This window comes from Cydia strobilella, chromosome Z (assembly GCF_947568885.1).
Source record: "Cydia strobilella chromosome Z, ilCydStro3.1, whole genome shotgun sequence".
NCBI lineage: Eukaryota > Metazoa > Arthropoda > Insecta > Lepidoptera > Tortricidae > Cydia > Cydia strobilella.
In genome coordinates, this window is record NC_086068.1 from 27,449,476 (window position 1) to 27,465,943 (window position 16,468).

The window sequence follows — 16,468 nt, forward strand, 5'->3', positions numbered from 1 at the left end:
CCCTTTGGAAAAGACCGTACGGACTAATCAGATGTTTTGTGTGTGAAAGCGGAATCATAATAGAGTGCGTGAGCGCGAAGCATCTTCGTTTCAGCTTGGGCAAAGGCTTTCGTAAGTCCGGCTGCTCTCCTCTACCGGTAGAATTTTTCCAACCAATTTTCTTGAAATTTTGTGAGCAGATTCGATGATTATGTGTAAAATTGACGATTCAGTTTATGGCAACATTTGCGAGGTCTACAGCTCATAGAGCCAGGATAATAAAGTCTGGCAAGGTTGTACATTACATTGTATACGAGTATCGAAGTGTATCCTACGTTTTTTGTCAACAGGAATCATTAGAACTGGAGAGGTTTCAAAACGAGTTTGGCTTTGAGGACAGTTCACAGCTAGCGAAGTACCCGTCGAACTGGAAGCAATGCAACATCGACCGCGACCTCGCCTCGGAGAAGGCGGCGGCGGCGCAGTACGGGCGGTGGAAGCGGCCCGAGCGCGCCGCCGCGCCGCCGCCCGACGACGACAAGCTGGCCAAGGCCGCGCAGGGACCCAGCAGCGACAGGTTCGTATCGAAAACCACGTACTAGGTACACTTTGCAGTGGTACTTGCACACAGTGCGTGTAACTTGTACAAGTTATATGCAGCTTGCAAACGACGGTACAAAACCGTGCCGTCCAGCAGTAAACCGCGCGACCTGATTGATTGATTGCGTGATTACAGGCACAACTGATTTATTAATGCATCAAACTTGAACATACTTTTAAAGCAAGTTGCCTGCGCCTGCACTTGCTTCAGCCTGTGGCAGCTACATGTGCCGTGTGCGTCGTTACTTGCCAAAGGAGGCGCTTTGTTGATTATGCTGAGCGACGCGAATGGGGCGCAAGCTTAACAACCCTAGCAAGCAAAAGAAGCTCAAATCTTGCTTTTCTTCTGTGAGGCTTCTGTACGTTTAAATTATTCCGAGCCGTCATAAATCATACACACATCACATACAAAAATAATGAACCATCATAAACTATAAACTTTAAGTTACCTACGTTAAGTTAATAATATTGTCTTCGGTTACCGCGATAGTTACTCATGAAATAAAACTATGAAAACAGATTATATCGCGTATATTGAATTTATAATACATCCCGACGTTTCGAACCCTTTACAGCGTTCGTGGTCAACGGGTGACTGAAGAAAAACTACAGTGCAAAAATACTGTAGCGTTAGGTATCTACGGCAGATGAGTGACAAGGCCTAGGCTACAAAAATAGAGTTTTATTAGGGGTGGGTCGTTAGCCTTTTTGGTGACGGCACTTGGATCGGTGTGTAGCTGGATGTTACTGTCCTGGACTGGCGTTCCTGGCGTAGTGGCAGCCCGGCGTTTAGCGCTGGACAGCGAGAGGAGCACAGGCGCGGAGGTTGAACGACCAATTAGCCGTAGGGTAGACCCCAAAGCGGGGGAAAACAGCTACACTTGATTATATCGGAAACTTAGTGGCACAGCAGTGGAAGAGCACTTGTTCCCTATACAAGTAGTATTACTTTCGGCATCGCGAGACAAGGCGCGGCCGTTAGCGCTCTCATGCACGAGCGACGTGCGTACTGCGTACAGCGCTGCAGTCAGATCTCCAATGGCGGCTGCGGCGGCCCGTTATAACATGGCGCCGGCTATCGCGTAAACAAGAAGCCGGTTCGGGGCCGCGATTGGAAAAGTCGATAGTATCGACAATATCGACATCGATACTTGTCGGTTGGCAAGAATATTAAACTAAAGGCATAAATTAACGTTACAATACCCACATCCTAAAAATAATGAACCATCATAGACTATTAACTTTAAAGCTGGTTGTATAAGCAAAATCGGTTCATAAGGCTAGTTATACAATACAACTATTTTCTAGTAAAAATATAAGTATCTATACGCGATATAATCCGTTTTCATAGTTTTATTTTACGTTAAGTTTAAGTTTTAACTTTCAAAATAGTTGTATTGTATAACTAGCCTTATGAACCGATTTTGCATGTAAAACCAGCCTTAAAGTTTGTAGTCTATGATGGTTCATTATTTTTGTATGTGGGTATTTTTGCACTTTGTAGTTTTTCCTCAGTCACCCGTTGACCACGAACGCTATAAAGGGTTCAAAACGTCGGGATGTATTATAAACTCAATATACGCGATATAATCCGTTTTTATAGTTCTATTTCATAAAAACAAAATAATAATTAAATACTTTTTTTAACTCCTACCGATTTCGTTGAAATTTGGTTATGAAAAGTGGGGTGGAAGTTTGTATGGGGAATCAATAACCGCTGAACCGATTTAAATGAAATTTGGGATGGTCTACAACTCTACATGTTTGATTTAGTTTAAAATTATACCAAACATGACTTCAAGCCACAGAACTATATCAAGATAGAAGTAAAGAGCTCGGCAAATTGTAGGGAGACCGAGCGTGTAACATTTTGCGTAGGTACTTCGACGTCACGAGCGTAATTTAGTGATGAGAAACATAAGCCGCGCGAAACGATTCAAAAGCATCGATTCACAGATCGATTAGAACACGGCATAGATTCTAATATATCGATAAGAACCGACAGAAGAAATGAAGATTATTTTCAACAGAGGAAATGATAATTCACGTTGACGATTCAACGGAGCCACGACGTTCTATTGCCAAAATAGTGTTTAGTTTTTAAGTTTATGAAATTTATATGTATGTTAGTCTATAAGGTATATGTAATATGGGCCTTGTTGCCTGAATTAAATTTTAAAATAAAAATCACAGAACTATATCAAGATAGAAGGAAAGAGTTCAGCAATTTGTAGAGAGACCGAGCGTGTAACATTTTGCGTAGGAAACCATTTTTTACGACCAGTTGCTTCAATTCATTTATTTTTAATATTAGGATCATTCGGAAAACTAAAACAAAATTGCAATATACAAGTAACCATAACCTGTTTGCTAATAATATTTGCTTTGCACTACGTACATTATATAGCTGCATAATAATATAAGAACGTAATGGGTAATATTTATTTATTTAACTAAAATAAATTACAGAAAGAATTAAGAAAAAACTAAAAGATACTTAAACAATAAACAAATTACAAACTAAATAATAATACTAAAGTAAAAATAAACTTAAAAATACTTACATAAAAGGCCCTTCTAAATTTTGCCCCCTAGGCAAGGTGCCCATCACGCAGGCGGCATTCCCGCGCTGGATTGCTATAGCCAATCTTTGCGCGAGAAAGCCGCCCGCGCGAGGGTCACCTGTGGCCTCCCTCAGGCGTTTGCTAAACGTAATTATCGTTTCGTCTGTTTTCAAAATCGATTTTAATAATCGAGTAAGAAAATCGCAGTGTGCAGCACTATTCTTACTTTTGACAGAAAAAATGAGAAATCGACCTTGAACGTGACTCGCGACAGTGCTCGACAGTTTGAATAGCTTATTTTTACATCGCTGGTTTTAAACGCACGCCAAGTCTGACTCGTCAAATTTAAGCCGCAATGGAAAGCTAGCTTGGCACACAATCTCCCGCTACTGTTTTGATGAAAATAATAAAATAAATAGTTTTTTAATCAATAACAGATATTTAAGGACAAATTGTACTTACCAATGAAAGGAAATACATCCATTAACAGCTCCAACTTTATTGGTAGTGTTTGAACAGTTAATTATTGCGCAAGAAACCATTTTGTTTTTAAAACCTGACGTCGCAAGCAGACATCGATCGGGAGCAGACTGAAGTTCGCGGCGAGCAATTGAGCCACCGGGTCGTAGTTTCGCCACGCGAGGTTACATACACTCTTTTCTTCTATCTTGATATAGTTCTGTGCTTCAAGCCTAAACTTAAACAGTATCAACCTCAAGAATTCAGTTCCGGCGAAGAAGCTGAATTCCCGCCACCCCCCATTTCACACATTTAAAGGATGATTTTTGAGATAAAAACTATCTTTATCTACGCACATATCGTTAGTGCTCTAAAATGCGTTTAGAAACCGTAGGAAATGACCAGCATTATTACAATCAATTTTACTATGAGAACTTATCTGTGGTAGTAGGTAAAATATGTACTTAAATGTTATTACATTATAGATTTTTGTAAGGTTATGAGTTTAAATTTGGAACAGCTTTCGGAACTCAAGTGGGTCTCTATTCTAGTATCCATAGATATTAAAACAGTTATCGATACGAAACGTCAATTCAGTATGTTTTTTAATATAAACCGTACGACGTACGACATGTGATCTCGAGTGACATGGAATAGGGAGTTCATTCGTTTATCTATAATGTAAACAAAAACATCTTGACGGAGGATCGAATTGCCGCCATTACTGTTGTCATTTGTTTGTTGATTTTTTGCTGTTACGAAAATAGAATTGTGAAAAATTGTTTGTCATTTTAGTTGAAAATATGATTAGTTTGTTTCTGTATTTGTTCAAATTTATTTTTAACGCATCATTTTAATATCTATAGTCCATAGATATTGTACAGGTAGCACTAAGTAGCAATGCAGGTCATTTCCCTACGGCTTCTGAACCCATCTTAGAGTGATAATGATATGTGTGTAGATAAAGTAGTGTATGCAACTGTACATATTTAGGCCTTAAAATACTCGTGTGACTCTATTATGAAACTCACTAACGCTCGTTTCATAAAACTACACGTGTTTTAAGGCCTCTCATTATGTATCAGTTGCATAAACTACTATATGTCCTATCTCGAACCAAACTATCTCTATACCTAATTTAAACTATAAGGGTGAAGAGGAACTTAAAAAAAAGTATTTTTTTTTTCTTATTTTTTGTGTTTTTACTTCGAAAAAAAAAATTGTCTAATTTTTGAAAATGGATTTAATTGATTACACTACATTGATATTTCCGTGAAATTTACTGTATTAAATATAAAAAAACAATGTTAAAGTTTATTTATTTTGAACGCGCCTTAAACGCTGTTTTTGCAAAGGGGCTAATCACGTGACACGTGTGACGTCACGCGCAAGTAAACTCAGTCAATGATCTTAGTTAATCTTATGGTTTATGTGCATTGAATTCATTATTTCACTGTAAAATGGTACATAAATGGTGTATAGTGCCGCAATGTTCAAGTACGACTATGAAAAATCTAGACAAATCGTTTGTTTCCATTCCAACGAATCCCAAAAAAAGAAAAATGTGGTTAAAACTAGCGCGAAGAGACCCAAAGAGCATTTTAGCGCATACAAATGTTTTTATGTGTGAAGACAACTTCGATGTAAGTAATATTTAACTGTAAATAAATATGGTATAGTTCGTAGATTTCAAACAGTCCCCTTTCGGCTTATCCTTTGTCTATTGTTAAATGAAACCGCACGTGCTACTTACTAGCATAAAAAATGGTATGGCCGTTTTAACCGGTTATTCAATTACCACTCTATGGAGATTGCAATAAGGTTTAAAATGAACTAATGGGAAAACATATTCCTTAGCTGTGTGGTCTTATCGGTTACTGAGTGCCGGCAAGTCGAACGCTACAGAACCAGTCTAAAATGTGTCATCGATATGCGTAACAAAGGCGCGTTATCGGAGAGCGCACTTACACTGGTTTTTTTTAGCATTGGACTAGCCCGCGCTCGCCACGCTGCACGAACCAGGTAAGGGACAGGGGCGGATTTGTGAGAAACGCTGTACGTTTTACGGAGCCACGTCGTCCAATTTCACCTCGAACTCTGTCATATACTTGAAGAACACTACGTCGAGTACTAGCGACTAGAGTACTCTTGTGGTCCGTTTATCAACCACGGGCACATTCGAGTGATGGCTGCTAGAGCTTGCATTTATTATCGGCGGCTGCGACACGTTATTATCGGGGGCTTCCCATGGTCGGAACATGACGCTGATATTAGCGCCTTCCCATGGTCGAAATATGACGGTGGTCTTAGCGCTTTCCTACGGTCGGAACATATTTACAATCGAATTATAAATATGCGATCGAAAGTCCAGTAAAACACTCAGTAACCGCAAAGACCACACAGTTAAGGAATATGTTTTCCCATTAGTTCATATTAAACCTTATTGCAATCTCCATAGAGTGGTAATTGAATAACCGGTTAAAACGGCCATACCGTTTTTTTATGCTAGTAAGTAGCACGAGCGGTTTCATTTAACAATAGACAAAGGATAAGCCTAAAGGGGACTGTTTGAAATCTACGAACTATAATTAAAGCAGCAGATTTTGTTGTATTTAACGAAACAAGATCTAGGTATTTAATGTATTACTACATAACCTCATAACATAGCTCTTTCAGCATTAGTAGGTAGTTAGTAGCATACTTTTTCTTTCAAACTAAAGTGCAGTATGGAGATACTATTCTCGTCATCGTATTCTATATATATATCGTCGTCGTATTCGTATCATCGAAATCGAAAGGTTCGTAAATAAACAATTTCTACGTATACTCACACAGCTGTTTTTACATTTCTAAGTTCCGCAGCATAGTAATCCGGATTATCTTTAAAGAAAAGTGCAACCATTAATGCGTCTATGTCTGGTAGGTTGCCGCTGTCGGCTTTCACATACGAGTATTTCGGCTCCATTTTGAGATTCTTTTGAATATTGTGCCACTAGATATACGGATAAATCGGAATATATCAGAAAACTGTGGAACAATAACTAAAATTAACTAAATACAAATAAAACAGTTAAAACACTCGAGACAATCAAGAATGTTTACCCGCGTGTGACGTCATCCGAGCGTTGACCAATCACAGCGTTCACGTCCCTGCAGAAATTTCATAAAATATTAAATTTTATTTCGTTTATTTTCCAAAAAATAAACATAATTTACATTCAAATATAGTGAAATATACTTTATTAGTTTATTATCTTTCAGGATGACAGCATTTCGTTATATATTTTTAATGTTGTCAAATACCCTATGGTGTCACTTTCATATCATAAATGAATTCGGCATTCCTGATTTAAACGAAAACGATATCAAACTTGGCCTAGTAGCTAATAGTAGTAGTTGCAGCACACACCACTATGTCAATGTGATACCATAAATAAATTTAGTACTCCCGATTTATACGAAAGCGATACCAAACATGGCCTAGTACCTAGTAGCTTCACTGATGTAGAAGTCAAGATAAAATTGAGAGCCCCAAACAAATTTTCAAAACAGAATATCCTGAAAACTAAATTAAACTGGTAGCAAATTTAATCAGCTTTCTGTTTGTCTAGGTAGTCATGCCTCTAAGATGCAAAGTTTCCAAGATATAAGTGAAAAACCGAAATTGGGATCTTCTATAGATAGCGGGATAGCGTAAAACCAGAATTATTTATATTGGAATATATAATATAATAATAACTTTTTACCGCGGTTAGAAAGCCGTAGTCTTCTTGCTTAGAAATAAAATTACAGCTGTTTGAAATCTACTACTACTAGCTTTTTTTTTTCGGTACAAGCCTTAGCACAATACACCGGTATTTTGAACGTTTCGTCATCGCGTCGCTAACCGAACTGAGAGTACGCCAGAAGTCCGCCAGATTTCTGTCGCGGGGCGTGGTAATTCGAGTCGGGGCGGGGCGGTGCGTGGCCGTTCTGTATGATAATGATAATACTATTACTTATTCTGTGACTACATTATCAAATGTTATACTCAGACAATCCAATTACCACAAAACCTATACTAAATAAAATGGTTTTTTTTTCAGTATTGTTACCAAACCGACGGACAGTACATCTAATCACAAGGACCCCCTCGACATAATGGACGAGATCGATAAGGAGATCGACGGCATAGCGCTGGAGGACGACGAGGTTCTGGTAAGTGAGCTCCGACCCACCCCACAGTGCCTTCATGTACTAACAAGGACTCACTGATTAGATCTTATGACGCGTGACAAACTGTTTTAAGTACAAATATTAGCACGCATAATCTCGCGAAATTTCTTTGACCCTTTCGCATTACGTTCCTTCGCAAAACGTTCCCTCACAATTTGCTATATGTTCTGTTGCTATATGTCTTAAATTTTGAATGACATACAATAGTAGTTTATGCAATTGATACATAATGAGAGGCCTTAAAACACAAGTGTGGTTTTATGAAACGAGCTTTAGAGGGTTTCAAAATAGAATCACACGAGTGTTTTAAGACCTAATTATGTACAGTTGCATACACTACTTTATCTACACACATATCATTAGTACTGGAGCCGCCGTGCAGGTCTCGACGACATATAAAAGGACTTCGATTTGTAGTAAACTTATAATTAATAGGTGCTGGTTACGTTACAACAAGGTACAGTTGACGAAAACGGTTAAAGGGTGCAGAAGTGGTGGTTCTAGTATGGAGGCTGATGCAAGAGTGATTAAGCTAAATTTGAATGGTAAAAAGGTACTTTGAATTTAGGTGCCTCTAATTGGCCGCGATACAAGTTATGTGGAGCGCTCCTATTGGTGCGTTTTAGAAAGCCTCCGCATAGTAAGCGAGCCCGACGGCTGCGTTTAGCTACTGCATTGTACAAATAAAAGGTTGCGTTCGCAACAAGTACTCTAAGATAGGTTCAGAAGCCGTAGAGAAATGACCTGCATTGCTACTAGTGCTACCTGTACAATATCTATAGATATTAAAATGATGCAATAAAAAATAAATTTGAACAAATACAGAATCAAACTACTTATATTTTCAACTAAAATGTAAATTACAAACAATTTTTCACAATTCTACTTTCGTAACAGCAAAAAACCAACAAACAAATGACAACAGTTAATGGCGGCAATTCGATCCTCCGTCAAGACGATTGTTTTTAAATTATAAACAAACGAATGAATTCCCTATTCTCATGTCACTCGAGATCAAATGCCGCTCGGTTTATATTAAAACAACATACTGAATTCGTATCGAAAACTGTTTTAATATCTATGGATACTAGAATAAAGACCCCTTGAGTTCCGACAGCTGTTCCAAATTTAAACCAATTTAAACTCATAACCTTACAAAAATCTATAATGTAATAACATTAAAGTACAGATTTTACCTACTACCACAGATAAGAAAGTTCTCATAGTAAAATTGGTTGTAATAATGCTGGTCATTTCCTACGGTTTCTGAACGCATTTTAGAGCACTAACGATATGTGCGTAGATAAAATACATATCGGCACTACTTTGAAAAAAACTTCTTATTTTGTCAATTAAAAGAAAAATGTAGTACCTACTTATCTATGTATGGAATGCTGCCTATCAAAGTTTCAACTTTAAGTAGCAATGTGAGATACGATATTTTTTCAAAGTAGTGCCGAAATGACATCTTGGGGATTTCTTAGTTAGAAACTAACAAATTTTGGGTTATTTGAATGTAAATGCAGAAATACACAATTATTCCGTGCTCTTTTTAGGGTTCCGTAGACAAATGGCAAAAAACGGAACCCTTATGGATTCGTCATGTCTGCCTGTCTGTCCGTCCGTATGTCACAGCCACTTTTTTCCGAAACTATAAGAACTATACTGTTGAAACTTGGTAAGTAGATTTATTCTGTGAACCGCATTAAGATTTCACACAAAAATAGATTTAAAAAAAAAACAATAAATTTTGGGGGTTCCCCATACTTAGAACAAACTCATTTTTTTTTGTTTCATTAAACCCATACGAGTGGCGTATCTATGGATAGGTCTTCAAAAATTATATTGAGGTTTCTAATATCATTTTTTTTTTCTAAACTGAATAGTTTGCGCGAGAGACACTTCACCCTGTAACTTCTAAAATAAGAGAATAATAAAACTAAAAAAAAATATACTATGTACATTACTATGCAAACTTCCACCGAAAAATGGTTTGAACGAGATCTAGTAAGTAGTTTTTTTTATACGTCATAAATCGTAAACCGCAATTTACCTTTCATTCAATCAACTGAAATATAAAAATAAAATAAAAAACATTTAATTTGATAAACATAAACCTTATGCATAAACCGTGAACCATTATTTTCTAATAATAAATCTGTAATAGGTGCCTAAGTAAATAATAATTATAATTCGCGCGGGGCGTGGCTTGATGAAAAAAAATTTTTTTTTTCCATACAAAAAAAATAATGTTTTACCACTCCCCCCCGAAGCGAAATTTTTTTAGGAATTGCGGGTCAAAAATTTTGTTTTGGCCTCTAGTATGTGTGTGCCAAACGAATAACCTGTACATCGATTTGCGGTATTTTTATATGAACGGGTTAGACTATACTGTTAAAACTACGTATCAAGAAAAAGGTTGTTGACCACTGATTTTGGGGCAAATGTGTGTAAGTACATAGACGCAATTACCTCAACACACATTGACGCATTTTGCCAAGTAAAAAAAATATCGTCCAAGAATTTGACTTGTTTTTCCAACGGATTTTGTTGACTTTCCTCATACACCGTGTAGGTTTGGGGTGAAACTAATTCTCAAAATAGCCAACTATTTGAATACGATTCGGTAAAACGCCCTCTATGTTACGTGTTGCCCTCCAAGTAGTTCAAACCTTTATCAGGGGGGTGTCACTTCGCAGTTTAGGTACATTTGGCCGGCGCGCCTCCCGGGCAGGAGTATGGCAATGGGCTGCCGCTCGACTCGCGCAAAATTGAAAATGCATAATGCCTTCGAAACCTAAATCTATAGATATTGTTCTGTTTACGGATGTGTGAATATACGGAAGAACAAGGAAGCAGAAATAACATTTTTTTTAATTCCGGACTATATTGACCGACATATTTTCAAAGAAATAAGTACTTCTGTGGCATAACTACTTCCGTGAGAATCAGACATACCATCTCCGGATAAAAAAACTATGTTTACAGAATCAACGTTTGTAATTCCTACATATTTGTCTTAAAAATAATAAATAAGTAGGTATAGGTACAAAAACTTGTCAAGTGACAACCCCGTGCCGACAGTCGCAGCTCGGTCATAAAACTGCGGCGCGCAAAGAAGATTCACGGTTCGTGCGCGGTTATAAGTTTCAATTTTGTTTGCAGGCGGCGAGTATAGGTATAATTTTATACCTAAATCTGACTTTTGTAAAGGAGCGAATTTTCTGTACGGTAGTACTATTAGTTATTCTGTGCCTTTATCACTAAATGGTAGCACAGAATAACTAATAGTACTACCGATGGTAGGTAGGAGCTGTAGTATAGTTACACGTTGTTTAAAAATTAACAAATAGACGTAATAACGGTTGACCTTGTCACCTTGCATACGTATAAATTGTTTTGATTGAAGTAAACATAATTATGTCTCAATGGGGGTCAACTATGAGTCATTTCATCAAAAGTAGAACTTTCAGATATTCAAAAATTATTTTATTATTATTATTAGTTCTTTATCATATAACAATTATTTATCAGTTAGTGTACATTGGAAATAGCAAAGGAACCGAATAATTAGTCCCGGGTAAATTTGTTCGATTTTCAAAGATTTCAATAAGAAATTCTTTTAATTGTGACAGGAGTTGCCGTTTTTTCTAAGCAATTTCTAACTCTGTACAAAACAGCTTTCAGTAAAAGCATTTGTACGTAATGTTTAAGACAATTTTCATTCCACTAGTTTCTAATATTTGCAAAACATTTGGTCTTCAGCTTCACCCACATTACCTCAAAACAGTACTACTGCTTTTAGCACAATCGGATTAGGACTAACCTCGAAATCTCTTCCAAAGTTATTAAATTTGGTATGTATGTTAATTAAAGGTCTCTTTTTCATGTCCACACTATTTGAAATTTGGGGACCTCGAGGAATCGCAGCCATCTTGGAAAATGTGTACCATCCTGGAGAAATTAGCGTTTTACTCTAAATATACATTCTCTATGAAAATATGGTTTAAGGCAACATTAAAGCTTATTAAATTCTACACAAAAAAGTCCTAGATATCTTTGCGGAAAAAATACATCTTGTTATAGAAAATAATTGCTGAATCCAGATTTTGCGCTTATACCCTTTCAGGGGATAATTTTTTCACACTATACTGAACTGTCGCCCTATACATGAGTAAGAACAGCGCCCTCTTGAAAATGATCATATATTACTGGTCAGGATTTAAATTTGTATTGCATAGTACTCGTGAACCAATTATGGATCTACTGATGTCTATTTAATTGAAATCCACTCAATAGTTTAGGCGCTAGAAGAAAAAATATGATTTAATATTCGGCGTCCTCTCAAGGCGGCTGTATTGTTTTTTTTTTATAAAACCAGTGTAAACAGGTTGTGAAGGGCAAGAGGAATACCGATACGTCATTTTAAAAAATCCGTCCAGTATCCTGAACCTGAGCTACAGGGTGTACTGATTTTCAGTATTTAAACCCATAACCCTACTTTCTGTTTGTCGCAGTCCAGTAAAATGTTGATATTAGGGTAGAACGTGTACAAATGTATAGACAATAGTGGAATTCATATTCCTCCAAGTTTCATATTAAAGCATAGTTTATATAGAATTGGTACGCACTAAAAAATTGTTATTTTTTTAAGAAAACGATATAAGAAAGTGAATTTTAAATAGTTATGTATTTAGCTTTTAAATATGTATAAATAAAATAAATAAATAAATCTCTGTTATATAAATAATTACGAACTTTTATCGTAATGGACCCCATCATATTCTGCACAACACTTTTTCGACATTCTTGGCGTGTTGATCCCATGTAGATCGAAACGAATTGATATCCTAGACAATTTGACTAGTCATGTTTAATTTTTTTTTTTGATTGCCAAGTAGTTTTCGATGGATCGAAATTGGGAGTAGTGGCAACTGGCTAAATCAGGCCAAAATTTCACGGGCGTGTTATCGGTTTCTAATAAATGGCAATGGCCGACTTTATTGTTGACGATGTAATAAAACTTTTCGTCTTAAGGCCGCAACTTCAAATTCCTTGCCATATCATTTTTTTTTTGCGAACTTGTCAAGTTTCACGAACTTATATTTTTCGGGTACAAATGTACTCTACTATCGGCCATATAAAACTTCGAACCGAGCAGTTGATTAAAATCGAGTTTTACATACGTCTCGTCGTTCAACAACAAGCAACCTTCGAATTTTGTCAAAACTCTGTCGCACAATATTCGAGCTCGTGTTTTAGCTTGTTGGTTCTATTTAACGGTCCAATTTGAATGTTTAATTGATCGATAGCTCTTAATAGCCACCTCTGAAACGAATCATATTTACAGTACTACGACATTCTATGAATTTTCGTGATAAATCGTAATCAGGCAGTCCTGGGTTTTGTTTGACTGACCTTAGGACTTTTTTTCCAAAATCTTATTACTTGTACCATACCTCCGATTAGTTGGTATCTTCCTGTTGGCGGATAGAGTCTCCTTGCAACGTTTTATGACTCTACAAACACTAGTTTTTAGCATCTTAAGCGACTTTGCTGTCTTCCCAGACCAATAAGAATTTGTGAGGTATTTGTGCACGATCAATCTCTTTTTCTCAATTACCATGGACGAAAACTTTAAAATGCATAAAGCCAGCAAAATAATATTTTCTCCATGAATACTTTGAATTCTCAATTTTTTTCCCGCCATGAAAAAATAAAAAAAATCTACAACTAATTATGTGCCAAGTCTATATGAATTAGGCTTTAAGAAATATATGTCTAATATAATCCCCATAAGCGCTAAATCTGGATTCAGCAATTATTTTCTATTATAACAAGATGTATTTTTTCCGCAAAGATACCTGGGACTTTTTTGTGTAGAATTTAATAAGATTTAATGTTGCCTTACACCATATTTTCATAGAGAATGTATATTTAGAGTAAAACGCAAATTTCTCCAGGATGGTACACATTTTCCAAGATGGCTGCGATTCCTCGAGGTCCCCAAATGTCAAATAGTGTGGACATGAAAAAGAGACCTTTAATTAACATACATACCAAATTTCATAACTTTGGAAGAGATTTCGAGGTTAGTCCTAATCCGATTGTGCTATTTACAGTAATCATATTTAGCATTTAAAAGTGATTTTAGCAATTACCAACGTCATATAAGTTTCACCTTTAATTGCTAGGTTACCCTTATTGTACAGTTACCATTTCTATTTGCTTTAAATTTTTTTTTCAGGAATTGTCGTCAGATGAGTCCAGCTTCCTCCGGTTCGATTCCTCCGATTAACATATAAGTGTATTTAAAGTTTTATTTTATATTATTATTACAATCATAAAGTATGTATTTCCTAAAGTGCTAATACATTTAAGATTAAAGTACCTATTATACAAATTTTCTTCTGAAATGTTTGTTTTGTTACCTAACCCTTGTTACTTACGCACAGTGAACGGAAATAAAACACGGAAGCCGCGTTTGAGAACATTACCGTTCAAATTCTCGGCACAATTAACACACGTATACACAATAACGCCTACATTTAAATAAGACGATACGTTTACAGTGCCTTTAATCCAGCCATTCTCAAAGTGTGCTCCGCGGACCCGTAGGGCTCCGCCAGGCATCCAATCAATTTCGTGTCTCTCTAATTGGACAGCCTTTTTCCATAGTTCTCTGCGAATAGCATCTTGTGGGCACAACGGAAGAAAGATTCGACAAAATGTCTTAGCCATACAAGAATGCGCTGTTATTAGAATCTTCTGGGTTCCTCCCGAACACCGTGTATAGCACTGGTTTTTGGATTATATTATATATTATGGAAGATAGCATTTATTCGAATCAATAAGTGATTTCTTTTTCAGTTATATTATTTCATCCAAAAAACAGTACAAATCGGTACAGTGGAACACGTGTGTTCATTTTGTACTGGAAACCGCACCTGGCACCGAAAGTGTTAAGCTGCGTGAACTCTTTTTTTTGACAAGTGGAAATCTTCTTAATCTTCATCTTTGAAATGAATAAAACATATTCTAGATCTCTTGCCAGGCATCCAATCAATTTCATGTCTCTCTAATTAGACAGCTTTTTTCCATAGTTCTCTGCGAATAGCGTCTTGTGGGAATCTGAATGGAAAGTATGACAAATACTACAATATAAAATGACAATAGACTTATATAGACCGTGATTACCTTTTATATTGTTTATGAGCTCCCGATATAAGTCTACTGAAACTAACCGTCAATCATTCAATACTCTTATAAAATGATAATACCAAATTTGATTATTAATTTGAAATAACTAGGTAGGTTTTTTATAGCTCCATCCCATGAAAGAGAAAAGGAAAATACTAATCTGTAAGAAGTAATTTATTACAATATAGAAAATATCTAAATCAAACATAAGTTAATAGTCTACTTCATTTGGCATAACATCATCCCTATTATCCTCGTAATCTAAAAAGTCGTATACCCAATACTCAGTATCTTTATTGCTAATTAGGAAGAATCCATGCAGTAGTGGATACACATTATCAAACTAATTTGAATAGTACAAGCAATTAATTTTAAACATGTCTAAATATAGATACCCAGTAAATAACACATAATTAAAATTGATAAGGTCATTCCGATTACAATAATTATGAATAATTATACAGATTAATACATAATATAATTCTACAAATAGTAAATAAAAGTCTAAAACAATACAAATTTAAATAAAATGAGTGTAATTGTCAGTCTGTGTTAATCAAATATCTTACCAAAGCATTCGTCCAGGTTATAGAATGGTCTACTTATTAAATATGTCTTAAGATTTGCACTGAACTCCTTAACATTACTGGAATCCTTAATGTTTATGTCAAGACTATAATACATTTTAATTGCGATATCTTATAGTATGCAAAGTGTGATTCAGGTAGCATAAAATTGCGGCGAAGCGGGTATCTCTCACATTCTTTTTTGGATTTGTGTGAACTTAAATTTTTATAAACAAATAAACAGATTTGATATATATATATATATACAACGCAGTTACTGTAAGTATATTGTTGTTTATAAGGGAAGTAACCTTCAATGAAGCGCATGCATTTTTTTTGCATCAGTAGAATTTTATTTACACTTGGACTATTGCCCCATACTTCAATGCCATTCCTGATTATACTCTCGACATATGAATAGTAAATAGTTCTCAGGATATGCTTATCGCTAAGTTTAGCCATCGATTTTAGTGAATAACATGCACTTCCCAGACGTTTCACAACATAGTTTATGTGGTCATGCCACCTTAAGTATGGGTCCAGTTCGATACCAAGAAAACGAATTAAATCCGATTTAGCAAAAGGGAGATTTAGAGAACAGTCCATTGAGTTGAATGCACGTTTAAAAATCATGTAGTAACACTTGTCATTGAGCGACAGACCATTTGCGGAGAACCATTCTGAGAGATTTTTCCAGCCACGATATTCTGCAATTCTTCTTGAGTCTCTGCACCCAGAATCAAACAAGTGTCGTCGTCATATAGGTAAGGAGTTCCATTTAAAATATTTTCTGGAAGATCATTAATAAATATTAAGAACAACAGAGGTCCAAGAACTGATCCTTGCGGAACGCCGCGTCTTATAATGCCTTCATCAGACTTAGGC

At 36.1% G+C, this 16,468-nt stretch overlaps 1 protein-coding gene across 2 annotated transcripts in view; it reads left to right on the forward strand.

The window, feature by feature from the left end:
• LOC134754184 (coatomer subunit beta') overlaps nucleotides 1–14,233 on the forward strand; it is a 48,310-nt gene extending 34,077 nt beyond the window's left edge. For both annotated transcript variants that reach the window (XM_063690317.1, XM_063690316.1), the window contains 3 exons: nucleotides 330–556; nucleotides 7,688–7,799; nucleotides 14,065–14,233. In XM_063690317.1, coding sequence (XP_063546387.1) covers nucleotides 330–556; nucleotides 7,688–7,799; nucleotides 14,065–14,115 — 390 coding nt within the window. In that variant the 3' untranslated portion in view covers nucleotides 14,116–14,233. The remainder of the gene's footprint in view (nucleotides 1–329; nucleotides 557–7,687; nucleotides 7,800–14,064) is intronic.
• Nucleotides 14,234–16,468: the final 2,235 nt, after the last annotated feature.